The sequence below is a fragment of the Tyto alba genome, unplaced genomic scaffold (assembly GCF_018691265.1).
Source record: "Tyto alba isolate M040663 unplaced genomic scaffold, T.alba_DEE_v4.0 Super-Scaffold_7, whole genome shotgun sequence".
NCBI lineage: Eukaryota > Metazoa > Chordata > Aves > Strigiformes > Tytonidae > Tyto > Tyto alba.
Genome location: NW_024881328.1, coordinates 38,132,050 through 38,152,900, shown reverse-complemented (window position 1 = coordinate 38,152,900; position 20,851 = coordinate 38,132,050). Strand labels below are relative to the sequence as shown.

Genomic DNA, 20,851 nt, shown 5'->3' with positions numbered 1-20,851 from the left:
CAGCTACTTTCCCTTCCATGTTTATGTGGCTGATTATTCATAAGTAAGGACCTATGTTTGTCCAACCTAATCAACATTACCTTTTTTTTTTTTTTTTCTTTTTTCAGACTGCATCTCCAGTTTCTCAAGATAATTTGAACTCCTAGCCTGTCCTCAAACACACTGACAGTTCCACCCACTTTTAAGATATTTTAAGGTTTTCAGAGTGGCATTTCCTTCAGGGCTGGCCACTGAACCATACAGCCAATGTGTTGCCAAAGATGTTAGATTTGTTTCTCAGTTATGTAAACATTATAAATTGCTAGGAACAACTTCACTGTGCTTCCTTCTTCCGTCCATTTCAATTGCCTGTCTGCACTTCTCTGCTGGTACAAGCCTGTGGGAGGTTTGGAGTGTGGGTAGGCAGGATTTTCTTGGTATTTTATTGCTTTGCTGACAACTGGTAATGATGAGATTTTATGGTACTGCAAAACTCATATTACAGCACAGGGCTCCTGAAGGTTTCTAAAAAATTATCAGCATGCAAGACCTCTGCAGAGATGTATTCAATTTTCAGTAGCTTAGTAGGCTGAAGAGATTAGTATATGTTTAATACAACCAGAAGCCTCTAGCATGCTTATGAGGACAGTCAATCACCATGGCCTGTTACACTTGCAATATCTCATTTACTTCAGAAAAGGGAAATAATTAACTGTATATGCATTTCACCAAGGAAAGCAGAAAAATCTGCAACAAAAAGAGCCTTGTGGGGGTATGTGCATGTATGCATCAGGAATTAAGCTATTAATGGCTGGTTCAAGACCAGAAGGGGTAGAAGAATTTGTTTGTGATGACCACAAACAAACCAGCTGATCTTGGGTGCCTGGAACAGAGATGTGAGGATCTGCAATAACAAACAAGCTCAGCAACACTTGGGTTTTCTTTTGGAATTGCTTCTTTGCCTCCCAAGAGTGATATTTTATTAATTCAGTAGTCGACAATAATTGGTAAAGGGGTTAGGGTGGGGATAGGAAAGAACTACAAAAATAATTTCTCTGAATATGAAAAGTGAAAATGAAGGGAGAGTCCACAGGGCTGAATGGTTACTGCCAAGTACTTCAAATTAAGTTATTAAAGTGTTTGATTTCAAAATGTCTTGTTTCTAATGAATACACTCCTGCATTGCAGACCTGGATCCAATACATACCTACCTAAACACGTAGGGCATGATATTAGAGTTTGCAGTTACTAAAGAGTTTGTTTAGATAGCTAAATTATCACTGGTTCTAATTATTCTGCTCTGTTAACTATGTTAAAAGTGAACATACATAGGATGCCATGGTCATTGCTTCTTTTACAGAAGCAATAGTTTTTCCTGTATTTGCATTATGATACTAAATCTCTATTTAGATACTGTCTTTGAGCCCTGCAGAAATAATCTTTCTGTCTGTAAAAGAACTATATTGTGGTTCATTTTTTTATTTTCAGTACCTGATTCTTCTCAATGTCAACAGAAAAAAAGGCATACTAGTACACCTCAAAGTGAAGAGAAACTCTACCTCTAACACTTGTAATATTTGTAATCACTCACTGGGAAGAGACAGCATACAGTTTTTCATAAACATTTAGTGTTATTTTCTGTTGCTATTTAAATTTCAGATAATACAATTACTATACTTAAAGAAGTGAATATAATTTCGTTTCAATCAGCAAGTAGCAAATTCAGATATTTCAACTATTCCCCTAATTTCATCTATCCCTGGAGGGAAAAAACACTGAGGGAGACCTATGGTCCAGAAATTTCACATTTCTGAGTGGACTACATAGTAAGGGAAACAGACATTCATTTATTTAACTTTAAAAAGAAAAGCAAATGTAGTCATTCACCCAAGAAAAGGGAATCTAGTCTCAGGAATGCTGATTTGGGCCATCCCACCCTCATCTGTTGCCTTCTTGAGGCCCCCAAAATCTGTGATCTCAGCAGGACTCGGCAGTTTAAAGTTTCTCCATTAACACATTAACAGTTGGTTCTATAACAAAGTGCTCGCTCAGAAGTCTTCCCTCTTACTGTTCATGGAAGTGGCTCACCTGCAACATGCTGGGGAGGACCCACTGGTACCCGCTGAGGGAGAAGAGGTGGTTAAAGTGCACGGCAGTGTTGATGACTGTGGCAGCATACTGCCTCAACAAGGCACTGTCCTCAGGGTGCAGGATGAGGGCACCGTTGAAGACGTTCAAGAACAGCATGATCTCATCTCCCCAGGGGAATTCGCTGGGCATGCCAAGGAACATCTCCTCCAGTAGCTTAATCCACAAGCTTTTCTGAAGAGTGTCCAGACCAAAGAGCTCTTTCCCAGCTGTGGGGGAGAAGAGGCAATAGCAATCTACCCTGTCCACCACAGTTAGTCTCACAACATTCCCAGAGGCAAAGGCCTCTCCAAGGAACCATCTCACAACACTGACCATTGTTCTGCCTTTTAAAAGTGATTTCACCTACCCTGTACTTCTGGAAATCCTACAGGGCTTGAACAAACATTGACTAAAAGCAACATACATCAAGATGAAGAATGCAGAATATCAAATAGCTCATTAAATCTGCTCCCCATTGGGTGGAAATTCTCCTCTTAAAAAGTGAAAATGATCTTGTACGTGCATCATCTGCCTCACACAACCTGAATGGCTGTGTGGATTTATGCTGAATTTTCATCCTTCAGGTGTCCCATACATTACAGGACATTGCTGCAGTTACAATAATGCTTCTGAAAGCAAGTTCCTTTAGGGCCTGTTACAGAACTTGCCAATGTTTACCATCCTGCAACAGTCGCCTGTTTAATCCCCAAGTCAGGCTGGAAACCCTACTTGACTTCTAGAGCAAAGTTTCTAAAAAGAGGGCTGTTTCTGCATCTCTACTGTAGAATTTGTCCAATCTTTATTGGAAGTCCATTGCTTTTTAGGTGCAATTATGCTACTGGACACAGTATTCCAAGCTGTACTCTCATGCATCGCTTCCATCCATATTTATAATTTATTCTCATTTGTGTCCAAAGAAATTAGCTTTGTCTGGAGAACATTAAAAGCAAAGCCCTTTCTGCTATTGTGCTTACAAACCAACAGCTATGTATCATTTTCCCTCGGAAGAGATTCATTAGCTTTCAATAATGCTACAAGCCTGTGTGTTTCTAAGTCATATGAAATGTCTTACAGAAACCTCCTGGGACCTGTACAACCACCAAAGAAAGCTATCAAAAGGCCGTACCTTGGGGATCACTGAAGAGTGAGAACTCAGCATCAATGGCACTTCGGGGAAATGAAGGCAAGCGGAGGAGGTCCTCCTGGAGCATAGATACATGGGACTGCTTGTGAGCAGTAGGGATTTTCTGTGTCAGTGATATGAGAAACAACACCCGCCCCACCTCTTCTAGCTTGCGGGTGAACACCTGAAAGAGGAAAAGAGACAAGGATCAGAAGCAGTCTGATCAAAAAGCTCTCTACAATGTATATGCACTCTTCTAGGTTAGATTCCATGGCTTTGATGGGAGGGATGCTACACTCAGAACCCAGAGGATCCTGTTGAAATTCACAGGGCTAGTGTTGCACCTTTTTGCTAGAATTTGTGTGACCACTGTTCTTCAGCTCAGCTCTGCAGAGATGGATCAAGTTTATAACAAAGGTTTTAACAACAGTTCCTATTTCAGTCTTGTCGAGGACACTGGGTGGTTGTCAAACACTTTGCAATGGTGCCATGTGGTCTTTTGTAGATTAATGTAAGCTCTGCCAGTGTGAGCCCCAAGGTGGTCAGAGGCAAACCAGCTCCAAACTGAAAGCCATACAGCTGCAGTTGCTCTCTGCAAGGTCTTAGAGTATAGCCTACGTGAGTTGGAATTGTTACCTACCTTCTGGGTTGATGTTGGCTCATGTCTCGCCATAGAAAGCATATGTATAGTTGCAAAAGAAAAGTAGTCAATAAAAAAAGCAGACCAGATTCTGCCTTACTGTAAATGAGCAAAATCCTACTGATTTCAGATTATCACTTCTGGTTTACACCAACTGGGAAACTGAGTTCCATTCTACCAGACTCCTTTGAACTTCTAACTGGTAGGAATGGTCAGGCTAGCTATTTTATTTTTATGCTCAAAGTAACCATGAGGCAGAGTGATGCTCAGTAAAGAAGCAACTGTCTTTGGAAGCAGTTTCGAGACAGCTCTTAGCTACTGGGATGAAGCCAAAACTTGAAGCATGTGGCTTAACATGTGACAAAGCTCAGCTTCCCACATCCTGCAGTTGCTCTGACCTTGCTCTGAAGTGCACTCAGTTTAGAATTGGGTGCTCAATCAATTAACAGTAAAGAAAGTACTTTTCCATGGATTGCTGCTCTGTGGGTAGACTCTACAGTGCTGTTTTCTTTGCTGAAGCTGGATGTTGTCCAGCAACTTCTTGCATGACTACAGAGAGGCTGGTAGATGCTTGATTTAAGTTTTACCTTAGAAATAGTTTGGCCTCTAAGTACTCTAAATAGAAAAATGTGGAATGCAAAATAATGCCCTGACAAAACTGGAAAGATCATTTTAATCTTTTTGGGTCATGAAGGGCATATCAAACTCATTTATTTGGTATGTGGGACACATCTAGAACTAGAGTGAGAATAATTTCTGTCAGAGAAGCAACCAAAATGATCCCACGTAATTTCAGTTTTTTAGAGACTTTCTACTGACAGATGCAGCACGTGAAATATTTCCCTATTCTGTACTGTACACATATAAGATGGCATTAACTATATTCTCCATTATTTTAGCCGCTAGTAACTCTTAAGCAGCTTCATAGATGCTTTTTTATAACCATTCCTGATAACATTTTCCTGCCCCTGTACTCATGTTTTTAGAGACACAACTACAGTAGCTGGTTTTTGGCTAGAAGAATACAACTGTTAATAGCAAACTCTTACTGTTTAACCACATTTCTCCCCTACCACTTTTCTATCTCCTGCTTACTATCATCCTTTGCAGATACTGCTAGAGCAACTTTTCCCTAAACACTCAACTCTGTGCTACTGAGACAACTTTTTTTTTTTGTGGAAAAGCAGCATGCAGCTTCTACAGGTAGAGTGAGCTCAATACCATTTTCTTACTGTCTAAAGAAATGATACTTACAGGGGTTTGCAGCACATTAAAGGCACAGCCCTGCCACTCTAGTTAGGGTTTAGTCCTTAAGGGATAGCTCCTGGGAGCTACAGAACATTAGCAGGATCAGACAGATTATCAGGTCACAAGGCTAGAAGACAGGAAGCACAATGCTCTTCTGAGGGCAGACATTCCCCTGACAGAAACAACTGCTACTGCCGTGCCTCTGGGAGTAGCTATGGTAAAAGACCAGCATCTGATAGCAGGACAAGGAAGAGGCCGGTAACATTATCTACAGTGAGAGGATGGAGAGGAAGGTAGAACAGATAATTCCTGCTCCACAGCCAGATGTCATGTTAAAGAGAGGAGTAAGTAACTTCTGAAGCTGAGGCAGCTGAAGCTCTTCTGGCTAAGTGTAGAAGAATGCAAAATGATCTGCCTAAAAGAAGCTGGCTGGAGAGAGTGGGAGGGAATTCACATTGCATTCTCTGACTCTTCTTAAAATACTATACACCTGTCCAAAGGCACCAGGGCAGATTTCATGCCAATTGCTGCTTCTCCAGCAAAGCTCTCTATTTGCATGCAGCATGAGTGAAGGCCTTTAAAGGGAAAAGAAAGGTTTATTTGCAGGGTTTGTTTCTGGGCAGAGGTGTTTGGTGACAGTACGATACCTGCTTCTGAATGAGCTCTTGACCCTTTTCTGGATGCATCTGCACCAGGTTGAGCTGAGGAGAAACTGACCTCCGGAAAGGATAAATGTCACGGACGTAGGTCTGCCAGGAAAGGAAATAAGTGTATTTTAAACAAATGTAATCTTAACAGCATCACTCAACACAACTGAATAAAGGCTTTTTAGCCTTTTCTGAAGCTTTTGGGTAGGGGCTTTCAGACAGTGTCAGGCATCATAGAAGAGCATAAACAGAAGAGAAATTTGCTCTTTTCTAGGCAACCTAGGCATTAATGACTTAAGAGCAATGGACTCCACTTCTGCCTTCCCTCTTCTGTCAAACTCCAATCTTTCACCACACACAACTGAACACCCAAGATGTGGTGCCCACAGGACAGAATTCTGTCTATTTATGGGCTACTTGTTCTCCCTTGGATAACCCTGATGCTTAAAAAGGGACTAGATGGAAAGAACAAAGACATCTGGACCTGACCTTTGCCCTACCTTGTTGTAATGAATAAGGTTCCATCGCTTATCCATTAAAAAGTAATGAGAAGACTGTGTTTCAGGTATGTTAAAAAACTCCAAACACTCCTGAAAAGGAAGAAAGAAAAAGATCCTGTTACCTATTAGCTGTCTTATACAAAGACCACAACATCCAAAAGAACATCTAGCTAATAATGCATAAAGGCACAAACCTGCATGCCTCAGTCAGGCTGGTACACTGTTTTGGCATTAATTCTTTATTTGTTTTTTTTTTTTTTTAATGATAAAGTACATGAATACATTTGTGATAATCAAGGCGTGCCGATATCACAGTCCTGAAAACTGATGTTACTTATTTTGATGTCTTCATATTGCACATATTTGTCTGGCTACATGAGTCACATGGGTATTGCAGCTTCAGTTTCCACACTATGTATTTATCAAGCTTTAGTGACAGGCGATGTACTGAGACACTGAAGTTCCAATCCTTCAAAGCACTGAGATGTGTGATTCCCATTAAAATTTAACATATTTGGATAAACTGAAGGCTTTTACAAATCTGTTTTCTATCTGGCTCAGTTAAGGCCATCCAGGAAATCTTTGACAGAAGGGGGAACTGACCTCATGTCTCTTAGATCCCAAGATACCATTGTGGCTACTGAACCATCACATTTCCACTCTGGTCTTGATCATTCTGTTGTCTTTAGTGTTGATAAAATGAAACATTTAAATGATTTATGTATTTATCCAAAGGGTAGTATACAGCAAATACCCAATAAGCTGCAGTGTCTTCAAACATAGTTGCATTTGAGGGGTTTTGGCTATCTGTGAGGTCAGGGCATTTCTATTATCCTTTAATGTGAGATCCTGTTTCTTTCAACCAAGCTCTCTCAGAGGGAGACAGAAATACCTGTCAGCAAAACTTCCCTCCCCAGCACTGAAACAGGTTGATCAGGCAGAATGTATTGCTGGCATACAGGTACAGCAGGTAAATGTACTATTAAGTAGTTTGTTTAGTTTAAAAACTCACTCCTACCTTTAGAAGAGCCTCAAATTGTGTGTCCTCGTGGACTGGTAACTGAGTTGGGATGTCACACTCATTCTGTCCATGCACAACAAGGGTTTTTGTGCCTAAAGGAAGAAAAGCAGTTGCATTCTCCCTGGCCTATTTAATTAACTCAATCTCAGAAGACTGCCCATGGAGGAAAAGTGATAGTTAAAAGTCATTCCTGGGCAGACAGACAATGCCAGTCCTGTCTGGAATCCATTATGTAGTGTTAGCATAGTCTCACACTTCTACAGTTAATGAGAAATCGATCTGTTCCTAAAGGATGAGCTGGCTTTAGCAGCAACTGTCACTCTGAGGAAGGAACAAACCTAAAAAGTCAAATCTGCTTTTCAGCAAGATATCTCTTGCTTGACTCGTGACGGCCTAGGCTCACAGCATGCTCTTCTTGGGCTCTCTCAAGACTTAAATGAGAGGTTGCATCAAATCACAGTCTACAGTCTCACAATGATCATCCTGCCAACCTTCCACAGCCCAACTGGTACAAAGCTCTGGGTGGAAAAGTGTTGTGATTCACTTTTTGTTTGCTTCTTTTAGAGTTCTTAAAGTAGCTTTCTGAATCTCAGGAAATTAGAGGTGGAATTTACTGACTGAATCCTCAACTGAAAGAAATCTGTCTTAGAATATGCAGCCATTTGTAGAAGATCTTTTTCTGATCCAGTTCTGATGGATCTCCTTTTTGGTAGAGTGGGTCATGAACTTGGAAGTGAGGGAGACTTAAAGACTCATTTCTTATACCTGGCATTGAGGCAGTCACCAGCAGCTTCACTTCACATTGTTCCTTCTTCATAGTCTGTTTGAGATCTTTGAAGAAGAGTCCTTCTACATAGCCTACCACTTCCCAAAGGAAGGTAAGTGTGGCAGAAATGGCATCCATGCCCCACTCACATGGAGTGCGTACAAAATACATGATCAGTCCTACCTGTAGGTAATAAGTAAGAGGAACATCAAGTTATAGACACTCTTTCAACTGTGCAGAGCATTGTATAAACAGAGAACAAGAATATTACTCTTCTACTTTTCTTTACTCAGAGGGATAAACTCATTAAACTTACATCCTGAAAGTTTATATGTACTACAGAACAGTCTGCCTGTACTATTCTTTTTTCCAGAGAGGATGAGGGTTGGTTGGGGGCAAAAAGTACTGTTGCAGCCCAGCCTTAAAAGCCATTGTAGATGCGAAAAAAGGAGAACTGCTGCAGTAAGAGACTTCCTACACCTTCTGCTCTGGTGTACTGCCACATAGACAGCTCACAAACAACAGAGGACTCCTGGAGCAGCATACATCATCTCTGTTTCATCTCCTAACTGCAGCAGACGCATTTTCCACAATCTTGAAAGAAGCTGCTAGATTTGCTCCAATAGGACTGTCCAAGAGAAGAGGGCTTTCTGAATCAAAATTAAGTAAAATAATTAAAGGTTTCTGCTGCTGGAATCCTTCTGTTAGCCTACAACTAACTGTCCGTGGTTCAATTCAGAAATTCCTGACAGGTTGCTTAGGGATTTAATAAAAAGCTAAACATTCCTTTTCCTCCCCCTAGAAGGACTGAAAGGCGGGTGTAAGCCTGGTGACTCGCACCCACAGCCAGAAGCAGACATGAGCTATATAGGAAAAGTTAAGAGCATTTATCTTGCAGATTGTGACATTAACTTTTTAGGACACATGCAGGAAGAGGTGAGATTCTGGGCTGCACAGTGGACCAACAAGCTACTCACCAAGTAGTTAAAGAGGATATGAGATGTCTGGGCAGGGAAGTCTCCAATGTTCAACAAAAGCTTCCTTAACATATACATCAGCTCATCCTGGAAGAAGAGCAAATGTTTTTTCTTTCCATCACAGAACAGAGACTGGATTTCTCCCCTTTGTCCTCTCTTGCTTTGTTTCTTCCAATTTTTCTGTATTCCCTTGTTAAGCTCTGTCTCTTGGTGCATGAAGTAGAACTACATGCTTGTGACTTCTCCCACATTTCCCAAATAAGGCCCAGGGCACAGCACCCGGGTCAATGTCTTTATTTTTTATCTCAGAGAGGCTAATACCTCCTATTGCAATTTGTACTGACTGTAGCATCCTGATTCTGCACTCCTTTCCCTGTGATAATCCCTGTGTGGTTTACAACAAATGACTACCTAGATGATCTGTGAAATCTAGTTCAGCTCAACTCAGTAGCTGTGGCTGCTGGGTAGGAGGTGTGGGCAGAACCTAACCTTGCTTCCTTGAGAGGCTGCCTGCTTTAAATGTAGACTAATACATTTCTTATTGGAGGAAGGGATTGTAGAGGGGAAGGAATCTCACTGTCAGCTAAGGACAGACAGTCTGTCTCATAAATTTCTTCTATGGCCCTCAGCCTCTTAACCCACAGCAGATTTGAGCTAGTGTTACGGACATGAATGCGCATAGGGCAACCCATGCCATTGATGTATCCTGCTGAAAGCTTCCAAGAAAATACATCTGTTCTCTGCATTCTGTACTCATGGTTGTAGTAGGCCTATGAAGAGATGGTAAAACAGCAGTCTAAGATATCTCAGAGGCCTCTGAGGCTGGACAGTGTATAGCTTCCTTCTCAAAGATACTTAACAAACAGAAGTGACCCTCTGAACTTGAACAGAAGCTTTAGGGACTATGGCTGAGAAATCTCAGGAATAGTGAGGCCGACTGAGACTTGATTACTTAAAGAACCAAAAAGCAGCCTTTCCTGGCTTTTCTCAAGGTTGTAGTCAGCTCTTAGGTGGTGGCTTGGAAGATGAGGACAGTGATATCATTGATATCATACACCAAGTGTGCAGTTGAGAAAGCAGTATGGAGAATCTCACTGCCTTTCACCCAGTCAGAACTAGTATGCCTTTCTTCTATAAAGATTAGCCATGGCACTAGAAAGTAGTCTAGTAAGCCAGGGAGAGACAATGCCACCCTCTTTTTCAGAGAAAACTGAACAGAGTGGCATGGGTAGAGGCAATATTGTCTATGCTAGACAGAAAGGGTTGGGCTTCACTAAGCAGCTGTTCAAACTTGGCTGACAGCAAGTCAGATCCTTAGTGGTGGTAAATCAGCTTTGTCCCATCTACGTTAGTGAACAAAGATTGAAGCCAAGTGATGTTATGCCCCAAAAAACTTTGAGCTGCATTATAATAGCAAACGTTCTTCTCCAGTGATGCCCACAGAGCGATTCTGTTTGCAGCTGTGCAATATGTACATCCACTGGGGAGAGGAAGAATTTACCTGCCGGTTGCTGATTGTGAGCTTCTCAAGGAAATGGCGCAGAACTGTAGAGGGGTCTTCAATTAAGCAGTTCCACAGAACCTGCTGAGCAACAGCGCTTACTGTAAAAGAGAAAGAAATCAAGGTCAGAACCATTTCCCTTGGAAAAGCCTTGAACTGGTACACTTAGACATGAACATTCATAACCTTCTATATAATGACAGGTCTAATATTTGAACCTTCCCTAACTACAGGTGATATGACAGGAAACCCTTCACCTCCGCAGTCAGACAAAAAATAAAGAAATAACTATTTGCAACTCCAGATGAACAAATCTGGCAATTAAAAACCATAAATTCATGTACTTTTTTGCTCACGCATAGAAGTTCAATTTCACAGTGATTTACTGGCTGACTTTATCCGTTACTGGTGAACAGTATTAGATAGTCAGCAGGGAATTGCATTGATGATCAACTCCCCAAAGTGTAATTAATTGCAATCCTGTGAAGATTAACAACAATAGAGAATCATTCATTATTTTGTTTTCAGTACTCGGTTCCTGATCACTAAATGACACATACATTATTTAGATGGCTGACTACATCCACCCAAAACTGAATACAAACTGTAACAGAAAGTTAAATGTGCAATCAGCTGATGTGATGATTGATGAGAAAGGAAGGAAGGGCAACAGTCCACCATCTGTAAACAATTTAGAGAAACAAATATAGAAAAATGCAGTATTACTTTACAAACACATCACAAACCGCAGTCAAAATATTCAAGCTGTGTATAGGTGGATTTCTGTTTGTTATAGGATCAATGAAATGTTGGTGGGAATAGACCTCTGTAGGTCTCTAGTCCGAGCCTGGGTTGGAGCAGGACTGTCACCTACAGCACATTATGTCAACCATTGCTTTTAGTAGCCAAGGCTTGATAACCACTGTGAATGGAGAATCAATGGAAATTGCACAAATCTCCTGGTCATGAAGTTCCTTCCGAATTTCTAACCTGAACTTCCCAAGTTGTAACCTCTAAGTTAGAGTTCCTCTAACTCTTTGTTTCCCTTTTCTCACACCAAACAAGCCTAGCTTCTGCAATCACTCCTTATAAAACACCAGTTTTAGGTGTCTTATCATCCTGGTATCCTCCCACTAGACCCTTTTAAGCTTCTCAGTATCTTTCTTGAATTGGGGGCTTTTTTCAGGGCCCCAAAAGAGCAAAAAACCCTCAAAACCAAACACAAATCATGGAGAAAAAAAAAGGAAACCCCCTACAAAATAACATTTCTATTGTGAATCTACTTTCAAATAGTCTGTGAGGATTTAATAGATTATTCATTAACTTTTAAACAAACATATATACTCATAACAATATATAGCACATAGTAGTTCTAGGAAACAGGAACTATGAGCAAATACAAGGTTGTGCTACACCTTTTTCACTTTAGCTATGGCACTTAACAAATGTAAGCCATTGTTCAAAGTGCTGGCACATTCTGCCATCCTTGAGCAAGAATCCCTTATAGTTTAACATAGGTCAGTACCAGCGACTCCATCCTCCCGGACTTCTCCGTCTTCCATCAAATGGACAATGGGGAGCACTGCTGCACAGATGCATGCTGGAAACACAGCTTGAGGTGGTTGTGGCACGTGGTGGTTTGGAGTATGCTCTGTAGTGTGCTCTTCATCTGGAGCATTAAGAAGAGTAGAAGGTGAGTGTTAGTGAATAAGCTGTGGCACTATCCAAGCAGGTTAGATAAACATGTCAGGTGCTGTACAAATAGAACAAAATGATAGGCTGTCTGATCACTGTGCCAGCATGGCAGGTTTACTGCTGTCTCCAAGAAGAAACTCGAGCCTTCAGCCAACTTCTTGATCAAGAATTTTCATTGTAAATATATATTTTTACAATGTACATTTCTTTTCCTGTAAAGAACCCACTTTCTTTTTTATGAAATCCCACTTCACTACCATTTTTCAGATACGAGTACTCTCCATGGCACTAGTCTCTAAATGAAACATGAGAGGTAAGGGAAGACACTGCGACAGCAGGGGTGAATAAAACAATTCAGGGTAGTAATTTATTATAAAATGGCTCAAGTTCGGGAATGCATTCAGCAAAAGGGAATGCCACCAGCTTTATGGGTCAACAGGAAAGGCTTCCAGTGAATGAAATCCTAGGAAAGGATACTCCAAAGTGAAGTCAACCCACCTTCTGCACTGACCGCTGACCTCACCGACCAGACAGAGCCACGACGGAAAGAGTAGTTCCTATGAGATGTACTGGAGGTGCAAGAAGGGCTCACAGAGAGACGGCGGGAGGCCAGGTTGGCAACTTCTTCTACTGACAAAGAGAACAGGAAATGTCAATACAGATCCAACTGACAGACTTTAGGGAACTTTCTGAAGGATGGCATTTACAACATTGACAATTCAAATTTTATAACATTCAAAAGACATAATTTAAAAATTTGTGAAGAGATGTCAGATAGGTAGTTCGGGAACCAGCGGAGTGTTGTTCTGTAAGTGTTCAGTGCTTTGGTGAGTCACACTGTAACTGAGTTGGCTCAATACTTCTCTTCATCTACATCCGATTAACCATCATGGTTGTTGGTGCTTAGTTTTTCCTAAGAATTGGGATTTCTGCTCGCAGATTTCCCAATGTATGTTTAGACCTGAACATCACTGTACTCACCTAAAGGCACATACCTTGGAATGCCTTTAATGAAATTTTTGTGCGCTATTAGCCTGGACCTATGAAAATCATCACCCAAAGACTAAGTTCTTCATGACTCATGTCATGTAACTTTGGCTGTCTGAAAGTTTGGTAGTGAGGTTAAGCTCATCTAGGTTAACTCATCTAGGCTCCGCCACCAGTCACTATAAAGATAGAAAACCCCAGGGGCAATTCAGCCTATCGTCAGCTATGTGACTTAAGACATTTACTGCCAAAGGGTGATTCCTTACACCCTTTAATTATTAAAGGGTTAAAGTTAAGACAGACAAATTTCATTCCTAATGTTGAATATTCTCATTGTGTTAAATCCTGCAGAATGCTGGGAGCAAATGTTGGCAAATTCCACTGAAGCTGCAGGGAGAGGGATGCAGGACTTCAGGTCACGGAGTGAGAACCCAATACATCCAAGGTTTTGTGTTTTTCTTGTACTAACTTTTAATTACACTTTTTCTCAATGACTTGAACTCTTCAACAAACAGATATGTTTGTGACTTTCCTAACACTAACAATCAACGTTCCTGGACATCACACCCCTAAGCAGTGCCCTGTGTTGGTGCCAGGTGCTCTCAGGTTCCTGGAATGCAGTTCCTGGCCCTGGAGCACACCTTCTTCTTCTTGCTCTGAGCTTGGTGTGCAGGTTGGCTCATAGCAGGCCTCCTGAGTGATGGGGATGGCAGTGATGAGACTGGCTTCCCGGCCCAAGCGTTTCTTCTCTTCCTCCTGCTGCAGGTTCTTCAGGATGTGCTCTGCTCGCTGATGGGAACGCGACACGGCTCTGGCTGAAAATGACTTCTGTCAAGAAGAAAAGAGAAGAAACACAGCCTGAAGCTGTTAGTTCAGATGCACACATCCTGCATTTTCTGCCAGAGACCTCAGTGACATTCAGCAACTCAGTTTCTAAATACAAATCAGACTAGTGCTAGCTGAATAGATTCACCGGGAGACTCCTCTTGGAGCTATGTCTACAATAAGCCCTGGTGCAGACTTGACCCAAGAGACACCACATGAACTAGTGCAGAGAAAATGGTCTGTCAGGCAGTTCAAGTGAACTAATCTCTTGGAAAGAACAGCTGTGTGCTCTTAAGAGCTGAGTTCCTGTCTCTCACAGCGATATGATATGCAGTACAGTACCCCAGTGAACAAACAGAAAAGCCTTATGCCCATGTAGAAAATTCTGTGTGCCCTACATTGACCACGTACTAGATTTTTCCCAGTTGAGGAAGACAAGAAAATTCAGAGTTTAGTCCAGATCTTTTGGCTTAACTTCCCCCATGCAGCTACAGAGGAAAAACAGTGCTTACTCGCATGATGTCTGCTTACCGACTGATCTTCGTTTATAGGATCTTGCACACTCCCGCTGCACTGAGGGACCCAGGGGGGATCAAACATTGGCACAGATGGCATCCCCAGGACAGGAGAAGGCAGAGTGAAGTTTATACTTGGAGGAGGAATCTAAACAAAAACATGAACGACATTTTGTTACAGCAAACTATTATTAATGTCAGTACTGCTAATTAAACATGAGCACGAGTACCCAAGACATTAATTACCTCTGCACATTTTTCTCAACTGTACATCTCACTGCAATGTAATACCATGTATGACACATTTCTTTCTTTCTTTCTCTGATGTTTTTCCTGACACGTGTCCCCATTATACTCTCCTCATTTTATACTGGAATCCCCCACTAGTGTGACTTACACAAACACTTTTTTTCTCTAAACAGATTTTCAGGCAACTTCACCACAGCATGCCATTACACATCTATCCCACAAAGCAAGCTGTAAATGGCAACACTGTGTTTCACGTGTCTTATCTACCTTAAAGATCTGCTGTGCTCCCTCTTCCATCCTTGGCCAGACTTGATACCTAAACCTCCAGAGTGTGTGAAATTTGAGAATGGCATTCAGTCTTTGCACTGTCTCCGGGTGATGAAATTCGGACATCAGCATGTCAGAAACAGCCTCTGGCACTTTCACCGCACACAGCAGGAACATGGCAGCTGCAGGGAGAGAACATCTGATCATCTGTTTGCCTTATTAATGTGTTTATTTGGCAGAGAAAAAATGCAGCTGTACAAACCCCCACAAAAAGAAATCTAATCTTGGCTCTAGAAATGAGATCAGCAGTCTACCAGACCTAGCAAAAATTGTACTGCTTCATGAAACCAAGCACGTGTGATTCCACCTTTTGGAGCCACACAGCATTATGTGTGAAGCTTGTAAAACCTTCTGGAAAACCTGCTTTTAAAATAAAATACCACTTTGCTCTTCTCACTAAAAATCCATCATGACTGGTTTAAAAGAAGCAGCTTCTCTTGAAGTAGCAGGACTAATTGAGTTTGATTTCGCTTCCAAGTGACTTCTGTGATGATTAATAAAGGCTAGTTTAACAGAAGCATGCCTTCCCCTCAGAGCAGGGGGCAGTGCCCCAGCAGAGGTCTTACCTGTCTATTTTCATGGATAAAACAAAAAAAAAGGGTTCTTAGTTAAATGGGCCCCATGCAGTGGTCACAATCTGCCTCCAAGAAAAAACAGTTGCTATGAATTGCGAGACAAAGGACCAGATCACAATGGAAAACAGCAAAATAGGAGCTGAGCTGGCTCAATGGAGCACATTTGAATTTTAACAGACATAGTCAAACTCCAGACTGGTGGAGGCCATTTAATTTAGATGGGTGTCTGAGGGGCACTGGTTAGGAAACAAAGGCAGAGGGAACAGTGTTGCTGTGGGAGTTCAGGGGTTGTCAGAGTGTCCGTGGCTTCTTTGACCAGTAGCTCACCACACATCACTGGAGACAATTTCTCTAGATTTGGTTGGGTGTTCCTTCACAACAGAAAGAGGACATTTGCCATCATGTTTGCTGCAACACTTGTTCAGAAGGTGCCAGTCACAAGAGCTGTGCTGATGGGAGACAATCTGAACACTGCAGAAAAACAAGGCTGCTCTGTGACTGCCTAGCTCCTGCCTTGCACTACAATGGCACCCGTTTCTGTTCCAAATATGTAGGGACCTTCCTGTTTCACCAGCTCAGAGAACTTTCTACTCTTTTGTCTTTTCAACGTTACTACGTCAAGTCTTAGTAGGACTGATTTAAAAGTGTGAGCTCCTACTGAAGTATCCAAAAAGAGAAATACAGCCTTGGAAGAGGTCAGTAGATGGTGCTGTTGTACACTAACACATCTTTTTATCCAGCTTGTGGATAGCAACATTATGAGTTTTCAGGGTTTGACCTTGATGAATGTAATTTATGCTTGGGCTGAAATAACTCGCTACTAAAAAAAAGGTACTACAGGTCCTCGTTGGATATTAATCCTTCCTTCATGAAGGGGAGAAAGAGGAAGATGTATTATAGAGGCTGTTTTGGAGGAGCAGACAGATAGCACTCCTCAGGAAGAGCAGCAAAGCTCTGTTCCCTTCCCTGTGAGGCATGGTAAGTTTTTGATAAGGGAGAAAGTGTATCCAAAATTATTCTCCCAGAAGGGGACTTGAAGGGGAGAAATCAGTACACTATCAGGCAGCTCCTTTCCCTTCCCGTCTGCACATTTGGCCTGGTAAATGAAAAGGTAAAGGGGAGAACACAGAGAAGACCTGTGGGCTGAAGAAGTGCTCTGTGCACTGGTGGAGCAGATAGAAAGTGAGAGAAGCATGAAGAACATGAGACATGGAGTCAAACTTCAGGGCAGTATTCATTGCAAGCTGTGGAAAACAAAGGACTGGTAAACTAGATTGGAATGTGACAAAAAAGGGAGCAATATCTGAGAAGCACTTCAAAACTCTTGAGTTGTTAGCAGCTTTTGAGAAAAATGTCTGTAATTTAATCTTCGGTGTAAGAATACCTGTGATGACTCCCTTAGGTGTGCAAATCTGGGGAAGATGGAAATTTTTAAGCCATTTCCTTGGGTGCTGGGGGAGGAGAAAGGTAGAATTTGGAAGTTGTGGGAGACTGACTTACAAACAAATTTGACTGCTTTAATTTATGCTTTATTTAAGCAATCTGCATACTGTATGTGAGGAATGTTCAGAGTTTCTAGGGTTGAGGATCATGATTTCTCAACATCTGGCATTAGCACACACTGGCTATGACTGTTTGGACAGGACGATAAGACTAGAAAGGACCTCCTGAGTCACATGATCAAATCCTTTTCACAAACTCTTAAAGCTAAGTGCATTTTCTCTATTTTCGGGTGGTTAGAAATCTTCTGTTTTCCAGATGAAAGAGGTCATAAGAAGTTCATACTCATTTTTATGCTACCATGGCTTAAATAATTCTTCCTCCATGCCTGGTTTGCTGTATCTATGGAGAGCAACAGCATCCCCTCTCAGTCTTCATCCGAATCCATTAAATAAATATCCTCATCATATAGGCCCTTTGTTATTCCTCCTGTCCTAACAGTCTTTCACTGTACCTGTCCCAAGTCAGCGTCTCTTTCTTCAGTGACTGGAATTGTGCATAAAAGTGCTGTGTTCTAGCTAATTGTACAATGTGCTTTACAACAACATTAATACTTTGAATCTCTAATGAAGTACCTCTTCTGACTCAGCCCGACTGTGTTTATTGTTTCCACAGCTGAATTCTGCTCATTAAGTCAGTCATCATCTGGCCAAGTGATATACTCTGAACCTATATCAGTTCCATGGGAGAAAATCCAAGCTCATAACAGAAAAATTCTTCTCATTAGTTTGCAAGGACATAATCTTACACTTAGTAATAAGAAATTTCATCCCATGTCTGGAATTTCTTTTTCAAGATAACAGTCTCACAGGTATCTGATGTTCTAATCTTCTTCTGTCTTAAAGATGCCTCTCAACTATGTGTCATCAGCAAATGTCATCTGCACAATTTAATACCAAGTGGAAATGGAAAATCTAGATAAATACCATACCATAAGATTACTTATTAAGCAATGCTGCTGTCTCCATGCAACATGAGTTTTCCTTTCAGTGCAACAGAGGAGCTATGACAGTTCCACACTCATTCTCTTTCTTAGTTTTTATATCAGCCCTCAACTGGTACTAACAATTTCCACGAGACAACATACAAAATACTTCACTAAACTCTGGACAGATTACATTACTGCCTTTTCTCTGACTAGAAATGCAGCTAAACACAAATATTAATTTTTATGTTCTCTGATCATCCACAATCAAGGTTTGAGAGACTGACTTCCCGATCCTTCCGACCACCTCTTTTGTATAGAGCACAAAAATACATGAAGGTCTATGAAAACCAAATATTCCCCAAGAAACCCTTGGTGGCATTCAGACTCCTCCACTACAAAGCTGTCTTGCAAAGCCCTGTGATCTACTGTGACTTGTGCAGCTAGGGTAGTCGTACTAAGTGTTTTTTTCTCTCACCTGCTGCTCCAGCCATGTGCTCATCCACACTGAGCAGGAGCTCCCATGCTGCTGGCTGGATGTCCCCATACATCTCTTCTGTGAGGATAGGAGCTGCCTTGATTAGCAGTGACAAAGGTGCAGGGGAGAGGCTCATTACCTGCAAAAAAAACAAGCCATGCCTTATAGCTGAGCTGTGCAAACTATCCACAGTGAACAACACAGTAATTATACACCAGTTCCAGTCTGCAGATTACCTATAGATAACCTCTAGTTTCAGCCATTTCAGATAATGCCCCATAGACACCAATGTTGCTTTCAGCCTACAACGAAGGAGCAGTGCTTGTAAGCTAGTTCCTTGTCTCTTTTGCTAGTCACTCATGTCATCAAAACACTGATAAAGAGGACAATAGGAAAGCCAAACTCTCCCAAGGCAGTGCAGGAACAGTGATACAGATCCATGAAAACTTCACAGACTGCCAAGAACAGGCCTGTAAAGAGCCTGTTGCTTCTTCAGGAACACTGAGCAAGAAAGAACAAAGAAAACTGTTGCTGGAAATTGACAGGTTGTATTTAAACACATTTGTGGATTTAATTTTTATTTATTTTTGTATCCCCAGATTTGATGTATGCGTTCCTCTGGGAAGCCAGAGATGCAGGCTGCAATTTAATGGAGCTGCATGTTTAAAACATTCTTTGATGGGGTAACCTTAAGAGTCTTAAATTTAGTCTTACTCAGCTAGGGAAAACATGCAGGGCTGAACTGACTGATATTGAGGAACAATTCCTCACATGGGCTTAGAGATCCATACAGTTTCCTTCTTGTTGCAGTCTAACCTGACATCTATGTACCAGCCTCACTAACTAGCATATGGCTTAGTCAGTACCTGGTGCCTGATGTATTTTAGCATTCCAGAGTCCTTCTTCCCTTCCAAGTTGATATCAATCACTCTCTTTTTTAGAGAAGGAGTTCTCAAACATGACTTGTCTGAGCACTGGAAGGAAAAAAAAAAAAGAAAGTGGAGTTCACATCTCAATTTCTCAAAGTGCAGAAAGAGAGGAGATTATATGCAACAGGAATTTCCATACACCAGAAGCCATCTAGTACCAGGGGTGTAGCACAAAGCCTCCTCCTGTGCTGGCAACAGGCCTAGTATCAATGAGATGACATCTCATCCAATTTTCTTCTCTTTTTAACAAGGCTTTTTCTAATAAAAACTTAAGGCAGAAGCCAGTAAACCAAATGAGGAATGTGAATGTGCTCTGTGTAATCTTGAGAGGTGGTACACCCAGGTATTTCAGAACAGTACTTTAAGCAGCTTAGACGTAAAAAGTCTACAGCTTCCCTCTAAAAACTTACCAACGGAAGCGTTTAGTGTGTACAAGAATGATTCCTCTCATCTACATTTATCTTCTACCTCAAAAAGAGTAAGTGACAACACATTTCAGGACTTGAGTTCATGCCTGCCTGAGAGTTGTCCCTATCAGATTGCCAATGACAGTGATAATGACAAGTCCTTTTTATGTCCATTATTCACAATACCAGGGTCTTTTCCCAGAATGCTGGGTTGCCACAGACTCCTCTCCTCAAGCTAGTAGCTCACTGATTAACACAGGTGTTCTTGTTTATCAGAGAGCTTACAAGCCCATGGAGCACATAGCCAGGTCTCAATATTGCAGCTACCTCCAGCCTTTCATTCTGCAAGCTCTGAGAGTAAAAGAAGTTCCTCTGGAACCCAGATAAATGTGGAAATGGTGCCCATGCCATCAGAGAATGCCAACACTTGGAGAATACCAGAGCATGAGGAACCAGGATGAAAAGTCTACATAAAATTCAAAAGTTATCAACTGCTCTCCTGCAGTGAGGTCTCTACAAACACGGTCCATGTGTTTGTAGGGCTTACTATCCCCCAATCTCTTTTTTCCTTACTGTTTCTTAAAGGCTTTGATAGTTTGATGGATGATGAAATGTGTATCACTTTGCCTTGCAATTCAAAGTTTGAGATGAAACAACACACAGAAAAGCACTGTGCTCATTTGCTACCTTTCATGAACACTGCCAGCCGCTCATCTCAAGCCTGCCTTCTGTAGAGGAAATGACTGCCTCTCTTCCTAAATAACTGATGCACTGCTTTTCTGTGCTAGACAAAATATGTGGGGGGTTACAGTTTCCAGGAAAGCAGAAACACTAACTGTTGTTTCATCTGCTCTGTGCTTTGTTCCATACAAATAACCTTTGATTTTCTTATTTGACAGGAAACAAA

General features: G+C 41.5%; 1 protein-coding gene across 14 annotated transcripts in view; it reads right to left on the bottom strand.

The window, feature by feature from the left end:
- Positions 1-20,851, bottom strand: part of UNC80 (unc-80 homolog, NALCN channel complex subunit) — a 135,058-nt gene that overhangs the window by 40,999 nt on the left and 73,208 nt on the right. For 12 of the 14 annotated variants that reach the window (XM_033008950.2, XM_042783868.1, XM_042783862.1 and 9 more), the window contains 15 exons: positions 19,475-19,582; positions 18,609-18,747; positions 15,071-15,252; positions 14,571-14,702; positions 13,856-14,042; positions 12,726-12,857; positions 12,058-12,201; positions 10,533-10,633; positions 9,032-9,118; positions 8,054-8,237; positions 7,286-7,380; positions 6,268-6,357; positions 5,768-5,869; positions 3,236-3,416; positions 2,068-2,336 (listed from right to left, as the gene is read on the bottom strand). In XM_033008950.2, coding sequence (XP_032864841.2) covers positions 2,068-2,336; positions 3,236-3,416; positions 5,768-5,869; positions 6,268-6,357; positions 7,286-7,380; positions 8,054-8,237; positions 9,032-9,118; positions 10,533-10,633; positions 12,058-12,201; positions 12,726-12,857; positions 13,856-14,042; positions 14,571-14,702; positions 15,071-15,252; positions 18,609-18,747; positions 19,475-19,582 — 2,133 coding nt within the window. The remainder of the gene's footprint in view (positions 1-2,067; positions 2,337-3,235; positions 3,417-5,767; positions 5,870-6,267; positions 6,358-7,285; positions 7,381-8,053; positions 8,238-9,031; positions 9,119-10,532; positions 10,634-12,057; positions 12,202-12,725; positions 12,858-13,855; positions 14,043-14,570; positions 14,703-15,070; positions 15,253-18,608; positions 18,748-19,474; positions 19,583-20,851) is intronic. The other 2 variants (XM_042783864.1, XM_033008962.2) reach the window with 1 other exon arrangement.